The sequence below is a fragment of the Myotis yumanensis genome, unplaced genomic scaffold (genome assembly GCF_028538775.1).
Source record: "Myotis yumanensis isolate MYYU_CA2020_CCGP unplaced genomic scaffold, mMyoYum1.0.hap1 SCAF_12, whole genome shotgun sequence".
NCBI classification, from domain to species: domain Eukaryota; kingdom Metazoa; phylum Chordata; class Mammalia; order Chiroptera; family Vespertilionidae; genus Myotis; species Myotis yumanensis.
In genome coordinates, this window is record NW_027223763.1 from 29,647,633 (window position 1) to 29,673,827 (window position 26,195).

General features: G+C 46.0%; 1 protein-coding gene across 7 annotated transcripts in view; it reads left to right on the forward strand.

Moving 5' to 3' along the window:
* The window catches only part of FAM219A (family with sequence similarity 219 member A), a 51,608-nt gene extending 25,502 nt beyond the window's left edge, over positions 1-26,106 (forward strand). For 3 of the 7 annotated variants that reach the window (XM_070431314.1, XM_070431316.1, XM_070431321.1), the window contains 5 exons: positions 18,673-18,772; positions 21,643-21,745; positions 22,008-22,088; positions 22,730-22,784; positions 23,298-26,106. In XM_070431314.1, the coding sequence (XP_070287415.1) occupies positions 18,673-18,772; positions 21,643-21,745; positions 22,008-22,088; positions 22,730-22,784; positions 23,298-23,456 (498 nt within the window). In that variant the 3' untranslated portion in view covers positions 23,457-26,106. The remainder of the gene's footprint in view (positions 1-18,672; positions 18,773-21,642; positions 21,746-22,007; positions 22,089-22,729; positions 22,785-23,297) is intronic. The other 4 variants (XM_070431317.1, XM_070431320.1, XM_070431315.1 and 1 more) reach the window with 3 other exon arrangements.
* Positions 26,107-26,195: the final 89 nt, after the last annotated feature.

The following is a 26,195-nucleotide window of genomic DNA, read 5'->3' on the forward strand; positions in this document are numbered from 1 at the left end:
GAGGGAGTGGGAGGAGGCAAGAAAGACTAGGCACTTATTTTCCCTACAATCCTCTCTGTATGTGTTTCCATTGCTTTGAACTGTTTATTAATACATGACATAAGCCACTTCCCTATTTAGATGGTTCCACTGGGAATTCCAAACCATCACACCCCTCCTGAGGTAGATAAAAAATGTCAGCTTTCAAGATTTTATACTTGGATTTCAGAAACTAAATTACATTACTGCGTCCGGTGAGACGGCGCCATTGCCTGTTCCTATCTGCATGCTCCAGGCACTGTGAGTCCGATAACATCAGTGTGTCGAAGCAGCTCTATCCAGACAATCTGCAGCTGGCTGGAGCCAGGCCAGGGAGGGGAGGGGGTGGCAAAATTCTTTCAGAATCCAGAGCAGCCCAGGGTTGACTGTAGACTGGGATCCATGGATTTTTCAGGTTCTTTCCATAGACCATCAGTTCTCTCCTGTCTGTAGAGAAAGAACTGGTCTAAGTCCTACCTAGATGAACAAGGAGTTGAAAATTACTCTCCTAAACACTGGAATAAGATAAAATCACTGAGGATGCAATGCTTAGGTGTTCATTGAAGTAAAAGATAGGAGGGAATAGGAGGGGAAAGTGGAAGTCATCATGTGAACAAGGCAGGTTTCTACTTCCTGTGAAATTAGGTGTTCATATAAAAGCCAAAATATGCCTGGAAATGGTTATTCTGTGCTTCTTTGAAGCCCAGATGTGAGGCCTTGTAACTAACCTTCTGACTGCTACAAGGCTGTGGAGTGAAGAGAAAGCATTGTTCCCCTGCCAGGAAACCCAGGAACTTTTGAAGTTTCCTTTCTAATTGTAACCAAGACTTAACCCTACAGAACGAGCGTCCTTTCACAGCAAAATTTAAAAAATAAGAAAAGAAAATAAATGGGCTTGTTTCAAGTGCATCAAATAGCATAAAACATTCATTCAACTCCGGCAGCATTTTCAGACCTATTTTTGTAAATAGCCAAACACAGTCTCTCCATCCCCAAGACATGTTTTTAAAAAGCAGCGAGCCCCCAAGGTCAAGATTTTGGGAGCAGTCAGTCTGACCTCATTGAGGTTTCCAGTCCTCTGCCCTAATGCAAACCTGGCTTTAACATACCTCAGTGTCCTGCCTGCTCACCTGTAGGTTCCAATGTTTGGATGCAGGAGACAGAAGAGAAACAATTTTAACTGCATGGTTCTTAACTTTTCTCACAGTGGAGTAATGCAGTTACTGACTCCATTACTGTACCTGAGGGGTGGATTCATAATGAAGTCAAGTGTTTCTTCGGTTTTACTTTGTTTTTACAGAAAAATATTATTGAAGGTTTTTAAAGTGAGAAATCATAATCATCACATAATCATAATCACTTGGAGTATAGGTTCCCAGGTTGAGCCTCTGCTGGATAGTCATAGTTGGTATTCAGGGTTCTAGAAAAATCTCAATGCAGCCTGTTCTACTCTGTCCTGGATTCCCAGGCTGCTAGGTCTGTGAAGGCCTTCTGCCCCAAAAATTAGAAGCCCAGGGTTTTGGTGCTTTTTGCCATTGTCTGGGATGAATGATCCCAGGCTAAGTCAGGGGACTGTGATGCAGCCAGAATTTGGAGCAATTACTCACCTCTTCTTGCTGTTACTTCAAGGTTGGCCAGGCCCTGGTCACCCTCCCTTGCCTTCAGCCCACCCTTGTGTGTGTGTGTATATATATATATATATATATATAATCTAATAATAGACAAACATGGTAATTGACTGTACCTTTGCTACACCTCCCATTGGCTAATTAGAGTGATATGCAAATTAACCACCAACAAAGATGGTGGTTAATTTGCATACATAGGTGCGAAGCGGTGGAGCGAAGACTGAAGGCGGCTCCTGCCAGAGCGAAGGCCTGGGTCCCGGGTGCCAGAGGAAAACCGGTGCCGGCAGCCAGGGGAAGGGAAGGCCTATTGCACGAATCTTTTTGTGCAATAGGCCTCTAATATATATATATATATATATATATATTGATTTCAGAGAGGAAGGGAGAGGGAGAGAGAGATAGAAACATCAATGATGAGAAAGAATCATTGATTGGCTGCCTCCTGCACGCCCCCTATTGGGGATTGAGCTCACAACCCAGGCATGTGCCCTTGACCAGAATTGAACCTGGGACACTTCAGTCCACAGGCCAATGCTCTATCCACTGAGCCAAACCAGCTAGGGCTTGCCCACACCTTTTAAGAAATAGCAGACCTGCCATGATCTCTGGACCATGGCTGGACTTCTCTACTGAATGGCTTCTCTCTGGGGGGAGTCTCAAGCCTCCCAAGGATCAGACCCATAACTCTTAAGAACAAAATAAAATTCTTGCTGAAACCTCAGCAACCTGTAGAACAGTGTGTCTTGAGTTCTCTTACTTGATGTCTTCACACATCTGGTCCTTCTCTGCTGGTTCTTTCCCCTATGCTCAACCATCCTCTAGTTTCTCCCACCATGTAAGTGCTCCTCCAGGAGTTCTTTCCTCTGACCCTTCATATCTATAGACATACACATACCCCTGCACAAAACAAAATCATTAGAACTTGCTCTTACGTCTTTTTCTCTCTCTTGTTTGGTGGCATCACAATTCACCCAGTCACCTGAGCCAGGAGGAAAACCTGGGAGTCATCTTTGCCTGGGTCTTTACCCTCAAACCCAGATCTAATCAGCCACTGAGGCCTGGCAGTGTGACTTCCCCTTTTTCCAAGTCCACTGACTCTGACTTTTTTAAACTTTTATCACCTCTTGCGATGCCTCTTATTTGGTCTCCTGCCTACAGTTTAATCATTCCTTTCCATTCTCTCCACATGGCTCCCAGAGTGATCTGTCTATAAAAAACTGACAATGAAAAAATATCTGACAATGGGCTGAAAATCCTTCAATAGCTCCCCATTATTTCTAGTTAAAGTCCAAAGCCTCAAACATGACTTATAAAGCCCTTCATAATATTAAGCCTTCCTCCTGTTCTAGTCTCATCACCTTGCCACTTTACCCCCTGCCATTCCAGCAAAATTGAGCTATTCCCTTTGCCTGCTATGTAGTCATGCATGTCTTCCTCCTCACTTCTTTCTTTCCTTTTTACTCCCTATTCCTTTCTTCTTCATCCGGTTCACTTCTACCTTCTACGCATCCTTCATGCCTCAGCTTTCTTTGAAGAAGTCTTCCCTAATTTCCCAGGGTAGGATAGGTGTTTCTGTCCTGTGTACTTACAACACTCTATACAAACCTCTGTTCTAGCACTTGGCATGTTATTAAAATTATCTGCTTATTCATTGGCCCTACTCACTGGTCTATGAGCTCTTCATGGACAGAGATCATATTACCTTTGTATCCACACCACCCATTATAGTGCCTAAAATATAAGCGCCCCTGAAATGTGAGACCAGAACTGAATTTTGGTGGCTGAGACTTTTTATCTCTCCTTTTCTTGTACAGCTCTCTCTCTCTCTCTCTCTCTCTCTCTCTCTCTCTCTCTCTCTCGCCTTCTTGAGTTATTGATTACTTCAGTGGCTTCAATATTTCCTTCCTATGGAGAATTCTTTGAGCAGAAAGTTGGTGAGCAGAAAGCATCCATGCCATTTTCTAAAGAGGAGCTGCTTGTGTGTGTTGAGCACTGAAGACATAATTAGACTAGTAGCAGCCTTCAAGTACCTGCTTAACAAAACAACAGTTCTATAGTTGTGTAGTTCTGATATGCTGTTAAGCTCATGACTTTATCTGATGTCTCTGAAGAGGGTACAAGAGATGAGCAAATTAGATTCAAATCCTAGTGTTACTACCTTCAAGGTGTGACTTTGAATATATTACTTTATACAACCTGGTTCTTCACTTTTAAAATGGGAATGACATTTACCTTGCTTAGTCTTTTAGGAGGATTGAATGAGAAAATATATATAAAGCACCGGCACCATAGCTGTACATATAGCAGGTATTCAAGCAAGCAATATTATCTAAATGATTTGATAAATTCTAGAAGAATCACACTGGGGCTAAGTTGTTTTGAACTACTCCCTTCCTGGGCCCAGCCAGAGCTCTTAGCAGAGCTGCCTCCCCAACATGAGCTTTGGGTGGTCTCCCTACCTCCTCCCCTACCAAACCATGTCCTCTTTTCACAATAAGGATATAACCAAGTTAAGGTTGGGGAAGAGAGGTCTTTGAGGGACTTGTCTGGGATGGTGTGGTTGTAGAGGCTGGCCTAGAGCCCTGCCATTCAAAGTGTGGTCCCTGTGCTAAGAGCATTGGTCTCACCTGGGAGCTCCTATGAAATGCAGACACTCAGGCTCCACTCCAGACTTACCGAATCAGAATCTGCATTTAACCAATATCCCCAGGTGACTTTATGCACATTAATGTTTAAAAAGCACTATCCAGCCGAAACCAGTTTGGCTCAGTGGATTGAGCGTCGGCCTGCGGACTGAAAGGTCCCAGGTTCGATTCCGGTCAAGGGCATGTACCTGGGTTGCGGGCACATCCCCAGTAGGAGATGTGCAGGAGGCAGCTGATCAATGTTTCTCTCTCATCGATGTTTCTAACTCTCTATCTCTCTCCCTTCCTCTCTGTAAAAAATCAATAAAATATATTTAAAAAAAAAAAAAGCACTATCCTAGAGGTACATAGATAGGCTTAGCAGGTGTGGAGTGATGCAGGCTGTGAAGGTGTGTCAGAGCTGTCTAGAAGTGAAGGCAGCACAGGTGGGGAGGACCTGCATGGGGATGTAGTCAGAGCAAAGGAGGTATTCCTCAGAGGTGTGGGCTGCTGAGCAGTAGGGGAGCTTTTTGGGTGGGTGTTGGTTATTGGTTGTTCCAGGGCCTCTTCCGAAGGATTCCTCAGGAATAAGGTTGTACCCTTGAGTTAGCCAGTCAGTGTCACTGCACCAGACAGAAAGTGACAGGTGGGCAGGGAAAGGCTCTCTATCACCCTGAGTCAGGGACCACAGGAATTAGGGACCCCATCTAGCTTAACAGATGTGTATGCTTGGAGAGATGCATAGCTTCATGGCTAAAAACTTGCCTTGAGCTTGTGCTAGGCTAGAATCTCCCTTCCCCCTACTCTTCCACCACCACTGGCTACTCCTGTTTCCCGACCCCGCCCCCCTCACACACACACACACACACACACACATAAACTCACACCCTCACAAACTGACCTCTTGGTTAACCCTCTCCAACCTCCTTTACTTTTAGACTGAGCTTCCAGGGGCCCTTAATATTGACTTCCTTGCTGAGCAAAGCAGGCCTTAGTGACAGTGATTGCTGGCCCTAGGTTTAGTTGGATGCAATGAGAATTTGTTTCAACAGAGCCACATATCTCTCTGTTAAACACTGTAGGACTGAATCCCTATTTTCCTTCCCAATAAAAACACTTCCCCAGCCACCCACCTAGAGCCTCTTAACCCTTCTCTGTGGGAGGCTTGTTTGGGTATCTCAGTGGTAAAGGAAAGCCCCTGCTGTACTCAGCCCACCCTTGTGGCAGAGTAGGGGTTGTAGCAGCTGCAGCAGCAGCAGCAGCAACTAAAAGTGGTAAAAGTAGAGTCCGAGCCCCAGAGCTGAGCCAGTCATTGCTCTAAATCCTCTTGCCAAAGTACCCAGTTACCTAATGCCCACAATTCTGGTTTAACCAGGCTTCTGCCCAGGCCTGACTACCCTCATGCCTTCCTGCCTCTCACACTCCTTTCTCCGCCTTAAATATGCTACTTTGTGTGCTTATCAGCTCCCATCTTTAGACTGAAGTCTCCTTGGCAAGAATCAGGTCTTGATGTTTTTCTCTCCCCAAAATACATTGTGCCCTGCTGTCCCTTATTGGTACTCATGTATATCAAGCATTTTTAACACATGGCAAGCTCACCAAAGTTTAATTATTAGGATGACAAAAAGGAAAGAATAGGAAGCTGCTCTGGCCAGAGAACTGAGCTGTCTTTGTGAGCAAAAAGTGGGGCTTGCAAGGCATAATGGAGGTTAGAAAGTTAAACAGGCTGAAAAGGAGAGGAGGAGCAGGAGCAGGAAATGCCACAGGGGAGAAGCTGTTCAATACCAGCCCTCCAAGTCCATGGTTCATTGAAGACAAGTAGCTCTTTACTCTTCCAAGGCCAAAGGAAAGGGATCAGAGATGGCAGCTCTGCAAAAGCATCCCATAGACTGCCTGATTATTACTTTGCTTTCTTGGGAAATCAAGGAATCTAAAAGATTAATGAACCAGTGCAGACCAGGCATAGTTCCGTGAGTAATCAAAATTACCAAAATTCTCTGGTGAAATGTGGGACCAAGATCTAGATGAGGATCTATAAGTCGATCTAGCCCAGATGAAACATCAGTGTCTACTGACATTTCTCCTGCTTCAGCTCAGTGCCTTGCACAGGGCTGGGCACCAGTCTCAAGGACTCTCCAGCCAAGGGCCCTTTATTGATTTCTGCGTAGCATCTCTCCTCAGTGCCCTATGTCTCCTTTCTTACCTTAGGGAAATGGAATCCACATCTTGGAAGGAAATGGAAAGGTCCTCTGGACAATGCTCCCTAAAGCTCTGTTAGCCCTAAACATCTGGTTTCCTTCTTCCCCTCCTCTGGGCCCTACTGAGTAAAAGGCCTCCAGAAACTCAACCCAGAATCCCCCAGATCCTCCAGCTCCCTTGATTTTAGGATCATTTCCCCTCTCCTATGAAAGCCCTCATCCCCAAAATCTGTGTTAGCTGAACCTGAATAAAAAAGAGGAAAATGGACTGCTTTCTCCCCACCACTCACCCTCACACCATTTTCTCTTCCTTCAGGCCCTGCCAATCAATCTTTTTTTCTTTTATTTTTTTATTGTGGTAAAATATACACAAAATAAAAATTACCATTTTAACCATTGTTGATTTATTTTTTTAAAAGTTTACCTAGTCATTTGACTCAATGGATAGAGTGTTGGTCTATGGACCAAAGGGTCCCAGGTTTGATTCTGGTCAAGGGCACGTACCTTGGTTGCAGGCTCCTCCCTGTCCTGGGCCCTGATTGGAGCAAGTGCAGGAGGCAACCAATCAATGTGTTTCTCTCCCATCGATGTTTCTCTCTGTGTTTCCCTGTCTCTTCCACTCTCTCTAAAAGATCAATGGAAAAATATCCTTGGGTGAGGATTAACAAAACAAAAAAAAAGAAGTTTAGACCTTCATCCCTTTGTCCATTAAGCGAGATGGTCTTTTCCTAAAGATGTTCAAATGGGAGGAGGGGGCTGAGCGGCAGGATGTGGGGCTCAAAAACCTTTTAGGTCACAGGACTGTATTGGCCAACACCTATGTCTCTAGCTGGTCTAAGGTAAGGCAGGAGCCTCCTCAACGTCTGGCTCAGGAGATGAGCTTAAGGGTGGGAATGGAGGGGTGAGGTCAAGCCAGGCCTCTCCGAGGAACCAAGGTTTCTCAATTTCTTGCTTTGGCTCCTGCCACCTGGGTCATAAGACTTGTCTCCTAGGCCTTTATGCACAGGCTTCCCTCAAGCCACAGCTGCTACAGTGGGTATTCCTGAATTGAAGTATGTGTCCTATATCCCAAACGAAGGCTTCTTGGTTATAGGGATTCCCTGTGAGTGGGAGCAGGAATGAATAGCAGAACATCAATCTAGAAAAGCAGTCCTACCCATGAAGAAGGCAGAACAGGATTTCTAAATCTCCTTTTTAAAAACTCACTGGTATCTTGTCTCCCCATTTCAAAAATGAATCCAGTTCTTTGACATCCTAGTACTAGCTCCATATATTTGATTATCCTGTGTTTCTGAATAGCTTTTTTTTTTTTCCAAAATAAATAATGGGAAAGGGAGTAGGAGCTGACACTCCCACTGGAATAACTCCAGAGCCATTTTGGCTAATTCTCCCATGCCAAGTCTGAAAGCAAGGGAGGCTCACTCTGTGAAGTTTGCCTCCTGGCAATTACAGCTCCTACGGCTGATGTGCTGGCATAGGCCAAGTGCCAGCTGCAGCACAGTAACCAGCTACCAGGCAGTACTGGTGCTCCATTTGGAGCCATTCCCAAGCTTCAGTGCAGCAAAGTCTTCCCGCCTTTTGTTTTTAATCAGTAACCTCCAGTCAGGAGTATTTTGTCTGGCAGGCGATGCCCTGAGCTGGAGGGTCTGGGGGATTCTGGGTTGAGTTTCTGGAGGCCTTTTACTCAGTAGGGCCCAGAGGAGGGGAAGAAGGGAACCAGATGTTTAGGACTAACAGAGCTTTAGGGAGCATTGTCCAGAGGACCTTTCCATTTCTTTCAGTGCCCTCCTTTGAAAGAAGATTCCCCAGAGGGAACCAGGTAAATAAGGATTGGAGCAGAGCTCTCTTGGAAAATGATGGATAGATGTGATGACCTGAAATTCCCTGACAAACAGTGAAAAGTAAAATATTAAAAACCAGCTGTAGCTCTCAGACATGATTCAAGGCATTATAAATGGGAATAATCCTTTGGGAAAGCAGTTTGGCAATATGTATCAAGAATCTTAAAAATGCTCGTTTTTTTTACTTAGTAATTCTACTTGATGCAGAAAATGATCCTAAATGTATGTGTGTGTGTGTGTGTATATATATACACACATATATATATATATATGTTTCAGTGTAGCGTTATTTCTTATAGTGAAATTTGCAAACAATCTGAATATCCCAAATAAGTGAATGGTTAAAAAGTTATTGTATATCCCCTCTATGGATATTATACAGCCATTAAACTGATACTTACAAAATTATAGAGAGTTGATTATTTTCTAATACTAATTTTTAAAAATACATAATATAAGATAGAGTGTGGTATATTTTTAAAATGTTGTTCTGTGTACATGTATTAGTTGATACTCTCTAGTTACTGGAACAAAATCCGAATCAAGATAGTTTAAGCAACAAAGGAGACTAACTATAAAGACATGGGTTTCTCATAGTGTCTAAGGTCAGGCTTGTAGGCAAACCTTGGAAGGGTAGGGCAAGCTCTAGAACCAGAGCCTAAAACCCAGTCTGGAGACTGATTGGCCCCACCTAGTCCAAGCTGGGGTGGGACCACATGGAACCAACATTGTACCTGGAGGTCCACCTCTGTGACCATGAGGCCCACCACTGGCTCCTAGAGAAGGGAAACCCTAGAGTACACACACAAGACTCAAATACACTAAAACATTAACAGAGGTTATGTCAAGGTGGTGAAACTAAAAGTGACTTTTTAAAAGTTTTAGCATGTATTGCTTTATAATAGATCTATTAAACTTACTGTGTCTAGAGTTGATGGTTAGTAGACCTGGGGTGAGCAGCACCTTCTTCCATTTTGGTTTTTCCAATAACAACAGTCACCACAAAAATACTAAAACTTGGTGGTGAAGTGGAGGTGGGAAAATAATAGTGGGAGTTGCCCAACAGTTAGACTCAGAAAATGGGACTCATGACTTCAGGTCATACTACAGAGTAAAAGCTATCATTGTCCAAATGATTCTCATGTTGAGGTGTGGAGTCAGAGACAGATGGGAATGCCGGCTTAGAGGCTGAATGAACAGCCATCTTCAGGAAAGTAAAGAGGTCTAACCAATGCCTACATTGCTACTGAATATTCTTGGATAGGAGATTAAGATTCTGCCCAGCCCTGACCAGTTTGGCTCAGTGGATAGAGTGTTGGCTTGTGGACTGAAGGGTCCCAGGTTCGATTCCGGTCAAGGGCATGTACCTTGGTTACGGGCACATCCCCAGTGGGGAGTGTGCAGGAGGCAGCTGATCGATGTTTCTTTCTCTTCGATGTTTCTAACTCTCTATCCCTCTCCATTCCTCTCTGTAAAAAAATCAATAAAATATATATTTTTAAAAAGATTCTGCCCAGCCATGGACATTGGACATAAAGGCATTGTATATCTCTCTAAAAATATGATATCTAAACATGCTTATCCCTATCCACTGCCAAAAAATATTTTGGGAGAGTGACATAACCCTGAACAGGGGAACCACAGCACGGGTAGTTTCTGAGCTGACCTCTGGACAAACTGTGACAGAAACAGAGTCAGTCTTTGATGCCAATATCATGCTGTGCTCACCTGTCAAAGAGTGGTCTGAGCTCCTGGTCTTACCTGTTTTTCTGGTTCCTTATCAGCACTATCTGTCTTCCTGGCCCTGGTTATGCTCTAAGTCTGTCCTACTTCCTGCTTGTGCCCAGGGGAACTGAACAGGCAATAGACATGACTCTATTCTAGAAGTAGCCTTCCAGCATTTCACAACTCAGAACTGCCTCTGCTCCTAAAACTAGAGGAAAAGTCATGTGTATTCAGCAAAGAAAGGTTAGATGATGTTTGTGCAATTGCTCTGCCTCTTCATACCTCATTTTAAATCCATTTCAATTTCCATCATCCTGAGAATTAGTGCTTGGAGGCTAGGACAGAGGTTGCCTTCCTGTGGGAAAGCTAAAATTGAGTCATGTCTCTACCCTGAATCATTCATGGGCACTCCACAAAACAAAGGCAGAATTGTTCAGCACCACGGAGAGCATCTTTCATCCCGTCCAAGATCAAGGGTGGGTGAAAGATGAGTATTTGTAGCTGGGAGCCCAGCCAGTCTGATCTTCCATTCCTGGCCAGCCACCAAGTATCCCTCTTTTTCCATCCCTGTAGTATTCAACTCCTTCCTTTACCTAACTAGGCTTTTAGGAATGGACCTCCTTAACCTTCTACCCACCCAACTTTCTGCCTCTATATTATCTGCAACCTCCTCCCCCCCCCGCCGCATCTTCACCTCCCTTCCATTTCAGTGAAGAGCCTTCCTCCTCTGATCCATCTCCTCTTCACTCTCCAAAGATCATTTCTCATCAAACATATTTTCTACCCAGCTTCTTTCCCCTCAGCCCAGCACAGTGGTGTTCCATAGCTCCAAAGAAATCCTTCAACTCCAAAACCTTCTCTGGCTGTTATTCATTCTCATTTCTTCACTTCTCAGTCTGGCTCCTTGAAAGAATAGCCTGTGTTCCATTTCTACTTCGTTATCTCCCATTTCTTCGTAAATCCCCTGTAATCTGGACTCTGTTCCTACCCTTTAATTAAAACTGTGCTTGCTGAGGCCATCTATGACTTTCTTATTTCTAAATATTGTCTTTATCTTATAGATCCATCTGTTTATTTGACACTGTCGATTTCTTCCACCTTGAAACTCTACTTACTAAATAGTATCCTTTTCCTAGCTATTTTCCCACATCTCATCTTTCTGCTTCTACTCAGTCTTGCACTCATTCCCTAAAGTTGGATATTCCCCAGTGTCCCATCCTTGATTCTTGTCTTTAATCACTCTCCTCAGTCTCTCTGAGGTGGCTTGTTCTCCTTTGTGGCTTCCATCACCAGCAGCCCATATCTCTTTCCTGAGATCCCAAATTTCAAATGCTGATGTCCAAAAGACACTTTTTTAAAAAAATCCTCACCTGAGGATATGTTTTTTAAATTGAATTAGAGAGAGAGAGAGAGAGAGAGAGAGAGAGAGAACAAAAGACACTTTAGAAATCAACATGTTCCAGCCCTAGGCAGTTTGGTTCAGTGAAAAGAGCATCGGCCTGTGGACTGAAGGGCCCTGGGTTTGATTCCGGTCATGGGCATGTCCCTCAGTTGCAGACTCAATCCAGCCCTGGTAGGGGGCATGTATGAAGGCAACCAATCAATGTGTCTCTATCACATTGATGTTTCGCACTCTCTTTGTCTCTCTCCCTTCCACCCTCTCTAAAAATCAATGGAAAAATGGCTCAGCCCGTGTGGCTCAAGGGTTGAACATGGACCTATGAACCAGGAGGTCACACAGTTTGATTCCCAGTCAGGGCACATGCCTGGTTGTGAACTCGATCCCCAGTGTGGGGCATGAGAGAGGCAGCCAATCAATGATTCTCTCCCATCATTGATGTTTCTATTTCTCCCTCTCCCTTCCTCTCCGAAATAAATAAATAAATAAATAAATAAATAAATAAATAAATAGAAAAATATCCTCAGGTGAGGATTAACAAAAAAAATTTTTTTAAAAACGCAACATGTCCCAAACTGAATTCATCTGATTTTTCCTGGCAGAGTAGCTGTGCCTTCCCCTTCATTGTCTGTCTTACTAATTAGTATCCTTTTCCCAATTACTCCAGGCAGAAAACTAGGAATGTCTGGACTCCTCTTTCTACCTTTTATCTTGAAAGTCCACCAATTTTACCCTCCTTAACATCCTCCTTTCTGTCCCTTTATCTTCTGCTTCTGCTCAGTGCAAGTCCCTGCCATCTTTTGTTAGCACTGTTGCAATAGTTTCCTAATTATCCTTACCTCCAGTCTCATCCCCCTGCCATCCATCTTCTGCATGGCTATTAGAGGATCCTTCTACATCTCAAATCTGATCATGTTACTTTCCTGTTTAAGGCTTTGTTGGTTTCCCATTATATTCTGAGTCAAGAACAAAGTCAAGGCCCATCTTCTCCTACCATCTGAGCCCTCCTGACACCATGACTTTATTTCCTGCCACTTTTCATCATACCTCTAGGTTTCAACTATAACGAAGTACTGACTTTCCTGTGAATATGCAATGTGAGTTCTATGCTTCAGAGCCTTTGCAGATGTTTCCTGAATGTCCTTTCTCCTTCCTCTTAAGCTAACTGGTGAACTAATGTTTTGAGAACTATTAAAGTGGCTTCCTCTGTGAAGTTTTCTCTTTGTTACTTTCCTCTACTTTTCTATGGCTCCTGTTGCCTTTATTGATAATTACTGGGAACTCCTTAAGAATGGGCTTATTTTCTATTTATCTTTATGAGCCCTGGGCCTGCCATTGTTAAATAAGTGAGAGGCAATTGCAGCATAGTGGAGTAAGGAGAGAAAGGAGTCAGCATGCCCCCTGGGTCAGGCCCCTCCTCACCCTGTGGAGAGAACACCTTTCCACAGATACCTTCCCGCATAAGCCAGGCCCCAACCTATGTGATGCCAGGGCTGCAGCTGTGGGTAAGTCACTCCCAGGGCACACTGTCCAGGATTGTGTGGGCCAGCACAGATAGAGTGCTCGGTGTGTACTATACTGAGTGCTATTCTAAGTGCTTGCATATATTAACTCATGTTAGCCTCACAAGAACCTTTGGCATAGGCATTAGTATTAGTACCATTTTAAAGATGAGGAAACTGACACCCAGATCACACAACTAGTAAATGGAGGAGCTGGTGTTTATAAAAAGAATGGGTTAAGTTGATATTTGTTGAAGCTAAGGATAGTTAACCAGGATCTCACTATACAGTATTGTTTTCTCTACTTTTGTGTAAGTTTAATAAATTTCTATAATAAAATATTTTTTTAAAACTAGATTGGATTAAATCAGTGGGTTTTAACTTTTTTAAAAAATACATTTTATTGATTTTTTACAGAGAGATGGGAGAGGGATAGTTAGAAACATCAATGAGAGAGAAACATTGATCAGCTGCCTCCTGTACACCTCCCACTGGAAATGTGCCAGCAACCAAGGTACATGCCCTTGACCAGAATCTAACCCAGGACCTTTCAGTCCATAGGCCCATGCTCTATCCACTGAGCCAAACCAGTCAGGGCAACTTTTTTTTTTTTAAGCAACAGAACCCTTTCTCCAACTAAAATCCTGTGGAAAGGCTGACATGTAAATGAAATAAAAGTAGATCTACTCTGGTTTAAGAGAAGCCAGACCACCTCCTATTGGTCCCTTCTTGCACTCAGCCCCGCCCAGTGCACAGGGTTAGGGAACATAGTTTAATGAAAATCACTGGACTGGACTAAGTCTAAGAATTCTTCTGGCACCTTTGCCTTCCTGTAGTTATATTGGCTCTGCACTGGCCATTAGCCTATATATATCCTGTTCCAGAAACAGTAAGACAGGGCTATTAATCATTTCTAAAGTCGGTGGAGAATTTGAAGGGTTGCAGAAACATGGGTTGCTATTAGAGATGAATTTCAATGTCTGTCTCTGCTGAGTGTTTATTAATAATCTTGCTAATCCCCACTCTAGTTCCCGGATCTAACTCCTGTCAGATGTCCTCGGGGACATTTTAAATTCTCCCTGACTTCTTGGAGCCAGATGCTTCCTTCTGCCTGGGTTCCTCTCTGATACTTATATTCATGAATATTTCACATTTAATCTTCCTGATTACATTTCCATGTGATGATCATAGTGCATTGGCTACATCTCTCAGGAAAGACATACAGGAAGCCCACAAAAAAGGCTTGAGTTTGCAGGCACAGTGCCCGAGATCTTTGTTCTTGCCACTCAGATGGCCTTCCATCATGGACAGTGACTGGGAGATGCTGCCTGGTGGGCTTTGTATGTGGCCTCTTGGTCTGGGGCTTTGCACCCTGGCTCATGACCAAAAGGGACTGGCATTTTCACTCAGGGATCAAATGGCACCAGGACCCGCCCAGTGTCCTGGAGGACCACATGTGGGTCCTTGTGACCAGAGTTGCTCAATAGCTTCCCAGCCCCCAGACAGGCCCCATCCTTCCTGCAATGTTATCATTGCTGCCAAGTACCTCCAGTCTGAGAGAAGAAATTGATGAACTTATCTGTACCGGGGAGGAAAAAAGTAGTCCCAAATGCCCAAGGGCTTGTGCTTTAAAAGTCAGCCCAGGGAAATGACAGTGAGGCTTAACACTCTCATGGGATGGATGGGGTGGAGGGTTATGGAGAAGATGCATGATTGGAAGGCTATAGATTTAGAAGTCATCAGTGTGAACATGTTAATCCAAGCTGTAGGAGATATCAGGGTTCCCCAGAGAGATAGGAGGAGGATTGAGGTCAGGACTCTGCAGAGGAAGCAAAGGACTGTGGGATGAGATAGAAATGAGTGTCCTGAAAGCCAGTGAAGGAAACTATTTCCAAATAGATGTGGGATGTGTGACATGTGACAAATGCTACAGAAAAAGTAATGTGACTAGGACATCGTAAAGGTGCCAATGCTTCCCTGGTAGGGTCCCACAGGCACCTTGAGAAGCCTCCTCAGGTTGCTTTGGGAGTGAGCCCTCCCTGTGGCCTGAAGGGAAAGCCAGAGCCCAAACTGTCAGGTCTCCATGTTTCCTACTGGTAGCCCCTGCCAGGCTGTTTTGGCTGCAGAGAGGCATGTAAGGGCCACTAGAGCCTGCTTCTCCAAGGCTTAGAGAACAGGTGCTGTCAGTAAGAAGCCTCCCAAGGAGGAGCTGAGCCAGGGAGGCAAAGGATAAGGATTGGAAAGGTTTGTGGCCTGGGAAGTTGCTTGAGATGCAGCCACTGCGGCACACAACCTTTCCAGCACAGAGCCTCCTGCCGGGTCCACCTCAACCACAGCTAAGGGTTGGGGGTCAGAGCAGAGGACAGAAGCCCAGGTTCTGCCCTCAGGAACTTGCGAACACAGCCCACGCAGGGCCTTGTGCTCTAGGTGTCTTTAAGGAACACAGATAAGGTCAGGATTTCCCTCCCAAATATTCTAGACTTTTCCCTTTCCCCTTGGTGACAAGCATGTTTTCGTTTCGGTTGCCTCATTCTAAAGGGAACAAAAGCTACCATAATGAGTATACTAGGTGTACTGGTTAATAATGCGGGTTTTTTCAATAGGTGGAGTTACACATATGTTGATATATATATGCAATTTGATATGTATGCTATTTTGTTGTATTGACAACAAGCTTCAAAACTTCATATGTCAAATTTTCTGATATTTTTATACCTAAAAATGTCAAATTTCGTGCTAAAAAGCATTTGCGGGAAGTTTTAATTCATTATTTTGAAGAAAAGTGCTACTGAAAGTTATCGTATACTTCGGGAAGCTTATGGTGAACATGCTCCATCTCAAGATACTTGTGAACGCTGGTTTAAATGCTTTAGCCCTAACCGGTTTGGCTCAGTGAATAGAGCAGTGATGGCGAACCTTTTGAGCTTGGCGTGTCAGCATTTTGAAAAACCCTAACTTAAAAAAAAAAAAAAAAAAAAAAAAAAAAAGAAAAACCCTAACTTAACTCTGGTGCCGTGTCACATATAGAAATTTTTTGATATTTGCAACCATAGTAAAACAAAGATGTATATTTTTTATATTTATTTTATATATTTAAATGCCATTTAACAAAGAAAAATCAACCAAAAAAATGAGTTTGCATGTCACCTCTGACACACGTGTCATAGGTTCGCCGTCACTGGAATAGATCGTTGGCCTGCGGACTGAAAGGTCTCAGGTTTGATTCTGCTCAAGGGCATGTACCTTGGTTACGGGCACATCCCCAGTAGAGTGTGTGCAGGAGGCAACTGATCGATGTTTCTCTCTCATCAATGTTTCTAACTCTCTATCCCTCTCCCTTCCTCTCTGTACAAAAAAAAAAAAAAGTCAATAATATATATTTTTTAAAATAAATAAATAAATAAATGCTTTAAAAGTGATGATTTCTATGTTAAAGACAAAGAATTCCAGGTCAACCAAAAGAGTTTGAAGACCAACAATTACAAGCATTATTGGATGAAGATGCGTATCAAACTCAAAAACAACTTGCAGAAAGATTAAACATTGCTCAGCAAACTATTTCCGATCGTTTACAAGCAATGGGAAAGATTTTAAAGGAAGGAAATGGGTGCCACATCAACTGAACGAAACACAAATGAAAAACCGAAAAGTCATCAGTAAAATGTTGCTTCAACAGCACGAAAGAAAGTCTTTTTTGCATCAAATTGTGACTGGCGATGAAAAGTGGATTTATTTTGAGAATCCCAAATGCACAAAATCATGGGTTCATCCAGGTCATCCATCAACATCAACTGTGAGGCCAAATAGCTTCAGAAAGAAGACAATGCTCTGCGTTTGGTGGGATCAGGAAGGTGTGGTATTATGAGCTTCTAAAACCAGGAGAAACCGTTAATACTGATCGCTACTGACAACAAATAATCAATTTGCACCACACTTTGATCATGAAACAACCAGAATGGGCCAGAAGACACAGCAAAGTAATTTTGCTTCATGATGACACACCATCACACACTTCAAAACCAGTTAAAGACACATTAAAAGATCTTGCCTGGGAAGTATTAACCCACCCTCTGTATTCACCAGACCTTGCTCCTTCAAATTACCACTTGGTCCCATCGATGGCACACATATTTTCTGAGCAGCACTTCAAAACGTATGAAGAAATGGAAAATTGGGTCTCTGAATGGTTTGCCTCAAAACAAGAAAAGATCTATTGGAACGGTATTCACAAATTACCTGAAAGATGGGGGAAATGTGTAGCTAGCAGAGGGACATTACTTTGAATAAAGCACTTTTGATGTTTCTCTTGAAATTATCGTGTTTTCTTTTATTACAAATTCCACATTTTTAACCGGTAAAGGGTCAATCTGCATTTTTAACCGGTACCTATGATGTTAACCCCTTCTGAAAATTGGACATGTGAAGTTTTGAAGCTTGTTGTCAATACAACAAAATAGCATACATATAAAATCGCATATATATCAACATATGTGTAACTCCAGCTATTGAAAAAATCCACATTATTAATGGTACACCCGTAGCCACTCAGATCTCTGGGCCTGACGCTGTGGGGCCAGTCCTGCAGCATTCTACCTGCCTCTCTGTCTGCTCTCTACATCCCCAGAGACAGAACAGGCACAGCCTTGGATCCACTCTGCAGTCCTCAGACTCTGTAGTTCTAGGCCAGTGATGGCGAACCTATGACACGTGAACTCATTTTTTTGGTTGATTTTTCTTTGTTAAATAGCATTTAAATATGTAAAATAAATATCAAAAATATACATCTTTGTTTTACTATGGTTGCAAACATCAAAAAATTTCTATATGTGACACGGCACCAGAGTTAAGTTAAGGTTTTTCAAAATGCTGACACGCCGAGCTCAAAAGGTTCGCCATCACTGTTCTAGGCAGATGCCTTGGATGGCAGTATCAATAGGTCATCAGTGTCTCATGGAGAATGTGAATGACCTTCCAACTGACTGAGGCAGGGTTGGCCAGGGCCCTGGATCCTGTAGCAGAGGTTTGTGGTGTTTTCGAGGGAAGAGTGAGGCTAGATTAATGAGCAAGCAGCAGAGGACTAACTCACCACCAGCTGATTTGTCAGTATTTGTCTTCTCACCTACCATACACAGCCAACCTTTTAGGCTTTCGAGAAGACGTTCTTTAGGACTCATCTGTGAAACAGAGAAGTCCTCATGAGAACTCTTTTTTGTATGGCCTGGTTGGCCAATCAGTTCTCTGGTCCTGTGAAGGGACCTGTCTAGTGCTAGAGGAAATGGAGGGGGGAAGGGTGTGAAGGCCTGTCTTAGGGAGCAGCTACTCTGACCTTAATGCAGACTTAAACTCACAGGAACCTAGAAAGACCTTTCCAAACAAGTACATGGGAAGGGCCCTGGGGAGCAAGCAACTAGTATGGGAGGTTGGAGAAGGAGATCCTGTGGGCTTCAAGAATTGTGGGGGGCCTTCTACGGGAGGCCAGATGACCCAGGACTTAGAAGATAGACATCCAGGTGAGTGTAAGTGAAGCCGGGATCCTTGGCTCTTCTACCCAGTTCAGGATCTTCCTCTCAAGGTGGACGGGTCTGCCTCTCCCTCCCTGAATCTCCTGCCTGCTGTCAGGGGCGGATGCTCTCAGAGGTCCGGGGGTCCGGTGGGAAGGCCAGCTTCAGGGCTGAGAGCAGCAGCCTCCTGTGTTCACTTCCTTAAACTTCCTGTCTCTCTGCTTTCTCCCTGCCAGGACCCAGCCGCCGCCTCCATCTCAGACGGAGACTGTGATGCCCGGGAGGGTGAGTCAGTAGCCATGAATTACAAACCATCCCCGCTCCAAGTAAAGCTGGGTGAGTGGGTCTGGGGGGTGAGAGAGATGCGGGGAATGGACCAGGTGCTCTGGGCTGGGTCTGCAACATGGTGCCACAAATTAAACCACCTAGGGCCAGATGGTTCCAAGACTCAAGCCACCAAGTCACTGTCACTGCCAGGTACCTTATTTCTTGCAAGGCAAAAAGGGACGTTACAGTGCTCTGCAGGACCCAAAACTCTAGGAGGCGTCTCTGAGGCCAAGATGGCTCCAGTTATTCCAGGGGAGAGGGGCAGGGATAAAGGTGTGGCAGTCCCATTCAACACTGAACGGGGCTGCGAAGCTGCCTTAGAGGTAGGTAGCAGTTGCTATGTCTGAGGGTTAGAAAGAATGAGGATTCCAAAGCCTAGAAGCTGAGCCCCTCTCCCCATTCCATCCTCAGCCCATCCGGACATCTCAGGGCCTAGTGGGCTCCAGTTTCGGGGAGGTTTTTCTTAGTGTTTTTTAGTAAACTCAAATATCTCTCCCCCTTTCCAGGGTCACCTTTCCCTTGGGGTTTTTCTCATGTCCATTCTGAAGTCAGTTGACGCTACAGCCTGCTCTTTGAAGTCACTTGGCTCCCAGCCACTGCCCATAGCTCCAGCAGCTGCTGTTCTCACTCCACCCTAGGCTGAACACTGCCCCTGTCTCTTCAGGGACCAAGGCTGCTTCATATAATAGGCTTTTATTAAAAAATTTGGTTTGTGAAGAGAAATTACAACACAGTACATCCAGGAGAGTTTACGATTACATACAGGTAATCACTAGCCTTCAAAACTCCTCTGCCATCCCTTTCTCCTCAGGCTCCAGCTGCCCACTGAATAGTGGACCCTCAGCAGTCCTAAGAGCCTAAACCTTCTATCCTAAACCTTCTCCCACTGCAGCTGCCGGGACTCCCTTTTCACAGAGTTCTGTTCTTTTATTTTTTTTGAAAAAAAGGTTTTGTTTTGTTTTTTACCTTGCTTTTCTCCTTCCAGATCACAGCTAGAGAACCCCTCAGGCTGTTTTTCTAAACAAGAGAGCAGTTCTCTCAGTGGCATTTGTTCCTCTTCCAAAGATATCAGACTCAAAGTACAGCGAGTTTTGTATATTATTGTTTAATTTAACAATACAAGTGTTCTAACAAGTATAACTTCTTTTATTCTCCCTGGCACATCTTCTCCCAAGATAATCATTCCAAGTTTTTGTTTTTTACTTTTTAAAAATATATATTTTTTTTATTGATTTCAGAGGGGAAGGGAGAGGAAAAGAAACATGAATGATGAAAGAGAATCACACCCCCCACTGGGGATGGAATATGCTCTGACTGGGAATCCAACCATGACGTCCTGGTTCATAGGTCGATGCCTAACCACTGAGCCACACCCGTCAGGCCGTCTTTTACTCTTTGTTGTATTTAACATAAGTGGTAACATACTGTACACATTTTCTGAAACTTCTTTTGTTTTTGTTTTCCACTTAAAGTCTTGGAACTTCTTGCAATGCCAGTATATAGAGAATGATTTCATTCTTTTAAGTAGTTGCACAGTAGACTGTAGCTTGGTTTTGCCAGTTTATTCTTTGCATTTTTTCACTTTCAAACATGCTTTTAAAATAACAATTTTTTCCTTCTCTGTTACATTACCACCGAACTCCTCATTAAAATTCAAAACCTTGCCCAGTAGCACTAAAGGGAAAAATCACCACCACCACCTCCAGGAATTTTAAGGCAAATTGCACCCCCTAGAGGCTTGGAGTGGTAATGGTAGCTGCTGCCTGCTGAAAAGAGGCTGGGGGAAAACTGAAGGAGCCAGATGAGCAGTGGCAAAGTAAAGAGGGTCAGCCACCTGGAGATGAGAGAGTCGGAGAGAGGGCAGCCAGAGGAAAGTCCAGAGTCACGGTTGCCGGAAATGCCCACCCATCTTTCCTCTCCGGAGCTGTGATTATTTTATGAGTACTTTCCCCTAGCATCCCTCTCCACCCAACAGTCCCTTTCCCCACATCTAAGCTCTACTTGAGATGAGTAGGAAGGGTAGACAGGCCTTTACCAGGAACCAGACTGGCAGATTACTGGTTCCTGGTAACAGTGCCACACACCAGACAGTAGGTCACCTGGTGGCCAGCCCCACGAATCTGGTGGGCTCTGGAGCCTCAGAGAACTCCAGAGGCTAGCAGAGTCAGAAGTATAGCCAGAGGGGCTCCCCCAGCCTCTTGCCCCTGACCCTGCCGGCCCCATTCTGCCTCTCCTACTCCATAACCCTTGGTGGCTCCTTTTCCTCCCACATTAATCCCAAACCCCTCTATCTGGCATTCAAGGTCATGCCCTGAGTTTGTCATCAGAGGGAGTCCCTAGCCCCTTAGCACAGGTCCTGGGATTGGTGACATAGATGTTGTTAATAAACAAATGACTGAATAAATGTATCTTACTTTTTCAACCTGTCCTCCATCTGCACCCTCCATTCCATCCAGATCCACACTTACTATGTTCACTTCTAAATGCATTTCTGTATACACTATCCCTCCTTCCTAGAAGGCCCTGCTCTCTCCAGTTCAAGATGTCGTCTGTAGGAGGCCCTGACGACCCCATCCTCCTGCTCCATCTCTCCCTCTCTAACCTTCCTCTGGCATCGAGCACACACTAACTGCTCCACATGGGAGTACAGCTCCTGGAAGACAGGGGTCAGCTTTCCCGTTGCTCCTCACTATCTGTCTCAGGTTGTGCAGGGCCAAGTACTGTCTCCACCGAGGAGCGGAGCCTGGAATTAGGATCCCTCCACAGTTCCTACAGAAGCAAAGAGTTTCCCAATGGAGGCCCAGCCGAGGCTGCCCTGAGCAGTAAGGTAGGGTGGTCCTGGGGGCAGGACACAGCTTCCTTCCCATATTCCCCTGCAGAGAAGCAACGGGAGCTGGCCCGGAAGGGCTCCCTGAAGAATGGAAGTATGGGTAGCCCTGTAATCCAACAACCCAAGAAGAACACTGTCATGGCCCGGACAAGGTAGACACCCCCACACACACACCCCACCTGGACCCTGCCAGTCAGCATCTGTCCTGATGCTGGTCCTGAGCCTTCCCCTATTCCCTCCTTCCTCAGGCCTAGCTCCTCTCTGAGAGCAGAGAATCTCAACAGAATCCAAGCGGGGGGGGGGGGGGGGGGGGTGGGGGGGGGGGAGGGAAGTGGTGGGGTGGGGCCCAACCCAATTCCTCACCAGACTTGTGTGCTCCCGTTGCCAATCCAATCCCCCAAATTCTCCACCCAGGCTGGTCGTTCCCAATAAAGGCTATTCCTCGCTTGACCAGAGCCCAGACGAGAAGCCACTGGTAGCCCTTGACACTGACAGGTGTGTATGGGGATGTTGGGGCAGCTGGGCAAGCCACAGGAACCTGTGTGAGCATACAGGTGGACTGTACAGGCCATACTGTTATAGTGTCAGAATTGAGATATTCCTCAGACAGCCAGGAACTCTCCAAGGATGAAGCCCCCAGAGACTGGAATTTTTACCTGGAGGTGGGGAACAGCAGAGAGAGGAAATGGGACTGGTACAATCTATTGCTATTCAGGGACAACTGATCCAATGGCTGCTCTGAGAATGGGCACTGATTCAATGCTTAATACCTTGCCCCCTGCAAGGGAGCAGCCCTACTGCTGGGAACACACCTGGCTAGACCTGGACTTTGGGAAAACTCAACAAGCCAGGGTGATTTGAGCCTAGATAAAAAGGGGGAGGGGTGGGGGAAAAGGAATAGCATCTCTACTCAGAAAGAGGTTAAAGGTGGCAATTTATTTAGAAAGATGGGGCTAGGGAACCTGTCTTAAAACTCCATTTGTACAGCAAGCAGTTTTCATTTAGATTGAGCTGATTATTTGGAAGTGTGGGAGAAGGGTGGGGTATTGACTGGTGGGGGTCAGAGGGTGGTGCAGGGAGTTTTCTATTTAATTTCCAGGAATCACTTCCCTCTGTCTCCTTTTCTCCATGGCCAGCGATGATGACTTTGACATGTCCAGATACTCCTCTTCTGGCTACTCCTCTGCTGAGGTGAGGCCCCACCCTTCCTACCCCAGACACACCCCTCCAAGCAGGGATGGGCCAATGCCAAATCACACCTGAGCGGTGCTATGGGCCAAGCCAGGCAGAGCCACTGTGGGGGTGGGTCCTAAATGGGGCAGGACCGAATAAAGGTGAGGCTGTTAGACCCTGGCCTCAACCTAGGGGATCCTGGGATTAGGGTGGGACTTGAACCCAGGGTTGTCACTTACATAGAATGCAACGTGAAAAACAGATGACACTGTACGGGGATGTGCCTCAAGTAGGAGCAGGGCCCTAATAGAGACAGGACCTGAGGTGGGAAGTTACCTGTAGAATGGGGTGGGGTCTGTCATGGGGCAGAGCCTCACAAGGAAGTGCCTGTAAAGAAAGTGAGACCAGAACTGAATTAGGGGTGAAGCCAGGGGTTTCTGGAGAGACCTGGGATGGGACAGATCTGGGGAAGGCCTGGTGGTTGGTGCCCCTGGATCCCTGGAGCCTGACCTCCCCCCCCTTTGTCTACAGCAGATCAACCAAGATTTGAACATCCAGCTGCTGAAGGATGGCTACCGGTTAGATGAGATCCCCGACGACGAGGACCTGGACCTCATTCCCCCCAAGTCCGTGAACCCCACTTGCATGTGCTGCCAGGCCACGTCCTCCACTGCCTGCCACATTCAGTAGTGGGTGGGGCCGCCGCAGCCGATGGAGCCGGGCCACTGGGGGCCAGGTTAGACAGGGCAGGGGCAGACCCCTCCCCAGCCCTTCTGCCAGCCCCCCGGCCCCGCGTCCCCTACAGCCGCCAACCTCGTAAAAGTCATTGCTTCCTCCTATGGTAGGACGTGTACCTCTGTGTGTTCATGGAGCCGGAGAAACCAAAACCGGGTCTCTCTACCCCAGAAACTGAGGAGGGGAAGGGGCTGTTTGTCCAGTTACTTGGGGGACTTTGCCCAGCACCTTTTTGCTCTCCCCAAAGCTACAGTCCAGTGGGAGAGTGGGGGACTGGACAGCAGGGAGGCCAACAGTAATGCGTGGAAGGGATCACAAAGCCAGGGGCTTGGCCCCACCCCATGAAGCCATGAACCCCCAGCCCAGTAAGGAAAGGGACTCTGAGGTAGAAAGGCCCAGTGGAGTGGGGGCAAGGTCTAATACCTTGGAGCCCCTCTAGAAGCCCCTGTTGGCCATGTACCTATTTGCATTTCTCCCCTCATCTCCAGATGGGAAGCCTGGCAGAGTTGCCCAGTGGAATATTGTCCCCCCACCTATCAGATCACTGCCTACTTCCTCCTCTTTGCCCCATTCACCCCTTTCTTCCTTCCTTCCTTCCTTGTTCTCTGAGTTGAGGGTAAGAGGCCTTAGAGACAGGCCAGAGTTTGGGATGGTTGGGATGGTATGATCTGTCCTCACCTGCCCTTAACCAATGTATCTCTCTGCCAACCCCCTCCCCACCTCCCCACACACACACACACATACACATACACGCGCACTCACACACGCAAATGCTTCTGTTCATTGGCCTCTGTCCCAGGCTAGAAGCAGGAGGTAACACTAGCCTCGAATGCCCCGTTCCCATCTCACTCCAGCCCAAGATTTCAAATCCTTCTTCCCAGTAAGAACCTTCAAGGGAGCAAGCTTAGGAGAATGCTATGGCTGCCTGTGTATGGCAGGGAGCGCTTGATAGGATGAGCGTGTGCCTGCGGCTATCAGGGTGTGCGTCTGTCTCTGTGTGGGCCTGTCTTTTTAGATGTCTGCTTCTGTCCTAGATGGTGAGGAAGTGACTGAGTCGTCTGTTCACAGTGTGAGAGGCTGTTCAGCAGTGCAGTGGACTGAGCGCCCTGGACTGGGACTCAGAGCCTGGTTCTAGCCCCAGCTCTGGCACTGTCCCGGTGGTCTTCAACAAGCCACTGCATTCCCTGGGCTTCAACTGTCAAATGAGCAGCATCTGAAAATTCTGAAGAAACTTTGTCAGAGGAATTTCTGTGGAGGTGTATAGGGAGGTCTCTGTGTGTCTTTGAGTACACCTAGGCGGCTTCCTGAGTTGTATGTCTGTGTGAAAGGGAGAAGGGGGAGTTCCTATGGGACCTGTGTATGTTTGAGTGCATGCAGATCTATTTGGGAATACGTGTGTGTGTGTGTGTGTCTATGAATGTGTATGTGTGTGAGTATATATTGTGTATGTGGGTATATGGGGTGTCTGTGAGTCAGAATGTGTGTACTGCTGTCTCTGCTGCAGTTGCTGGGGTGGGGAAGATGCCAGAGAAGCTGATGATGAAAGTCAAGGTCCTCCCCTGGGACTGGGCAGTAGAGACCTGCCCCATGTAAAGAAAAATGAAAGCACAGTTAGCCTAAGACTGCTCTGGTCTATGCCCCCACAAACCCCATATCCCAGGGCCAGGGAGTATACCCTCCATTCTTCCATGCCGCCACCTCACAGCCCATTCCCTGGGAGGTGGAGCTGGAAGGGGGAGAGGGTAATGAGAGAATAAGGCTGCTACTTAGGAAGGGTAGCAGCTCTCCCTGTACTACACCCAGGGGTTGCCAGCTCCAAAGTACTAAGGTGAAGCTCTCCAACCCCTAACCCAGCCCTACCTCCTCTTGTACAGGGACCCTGGTTAGATGATGAGAAAATGCCAAAGGGAGACAAGGACAGAGACGGTATCTGCAGGGCCCACAAGGCCCATTCCAGCCCCCAACTGTGCCCATCTCTCCCACCAAGGTCAGATCCCTACAGCCTGTCATCTGGGCCCCAGCGCCAAGCCTCCTACTACTATCACCACCACCCTGGGTTTCTTGACTCACTCTTCGAGAACATGGGCACTTCCTCTTTTCCAAGTAGGGCCCCACCAGGGCTCATTTAGACTGCTACCTTTGCTGCTGATTTGCTGTGTGACTATGGCCCACTGCTGAACCCCTCTGTCCCTGAGGAACCAGGGAACACTCCCTCCACACAGGACATACCTAGTTCCCTGGCAGGCAAGGACTTCCAACTGAGGCAGTGTACAAGTGGTGGGGAGAGGCAGCCAGCACCTCTGGGTCTAGGAAGTGTGTGGTTCCCTCCTCCCCTGTCTGGGAGGATGGAGGGGAGGAATTGAGGCCTTAGCTTGCCCCCTGTCATTCTTCCCCCTTGTAGATACTGCCTTAACACTCCCTCAACCCTCAGCTCTGGCTGCCACCCAGCCAGGTTTCTCCGTGCTCACTAATTTATTTCCAGGAAGGTGTGTGGAAGACATGAGCCGTGTATAATATTTTTTTTAACATTTCCATCGCAGTATTGACCATCATCCTTGATTGTGTATCGTGTAACACAAATAATGATATTAAAGGCATCAAACAAGTCAGCCTCAGCTCCCTACCTGGGGTGTGGGCCAGGGCCAGGTGGGCTGGAAGGGGGGGAAAACGGATCCTCTGAATGCACATTTCACT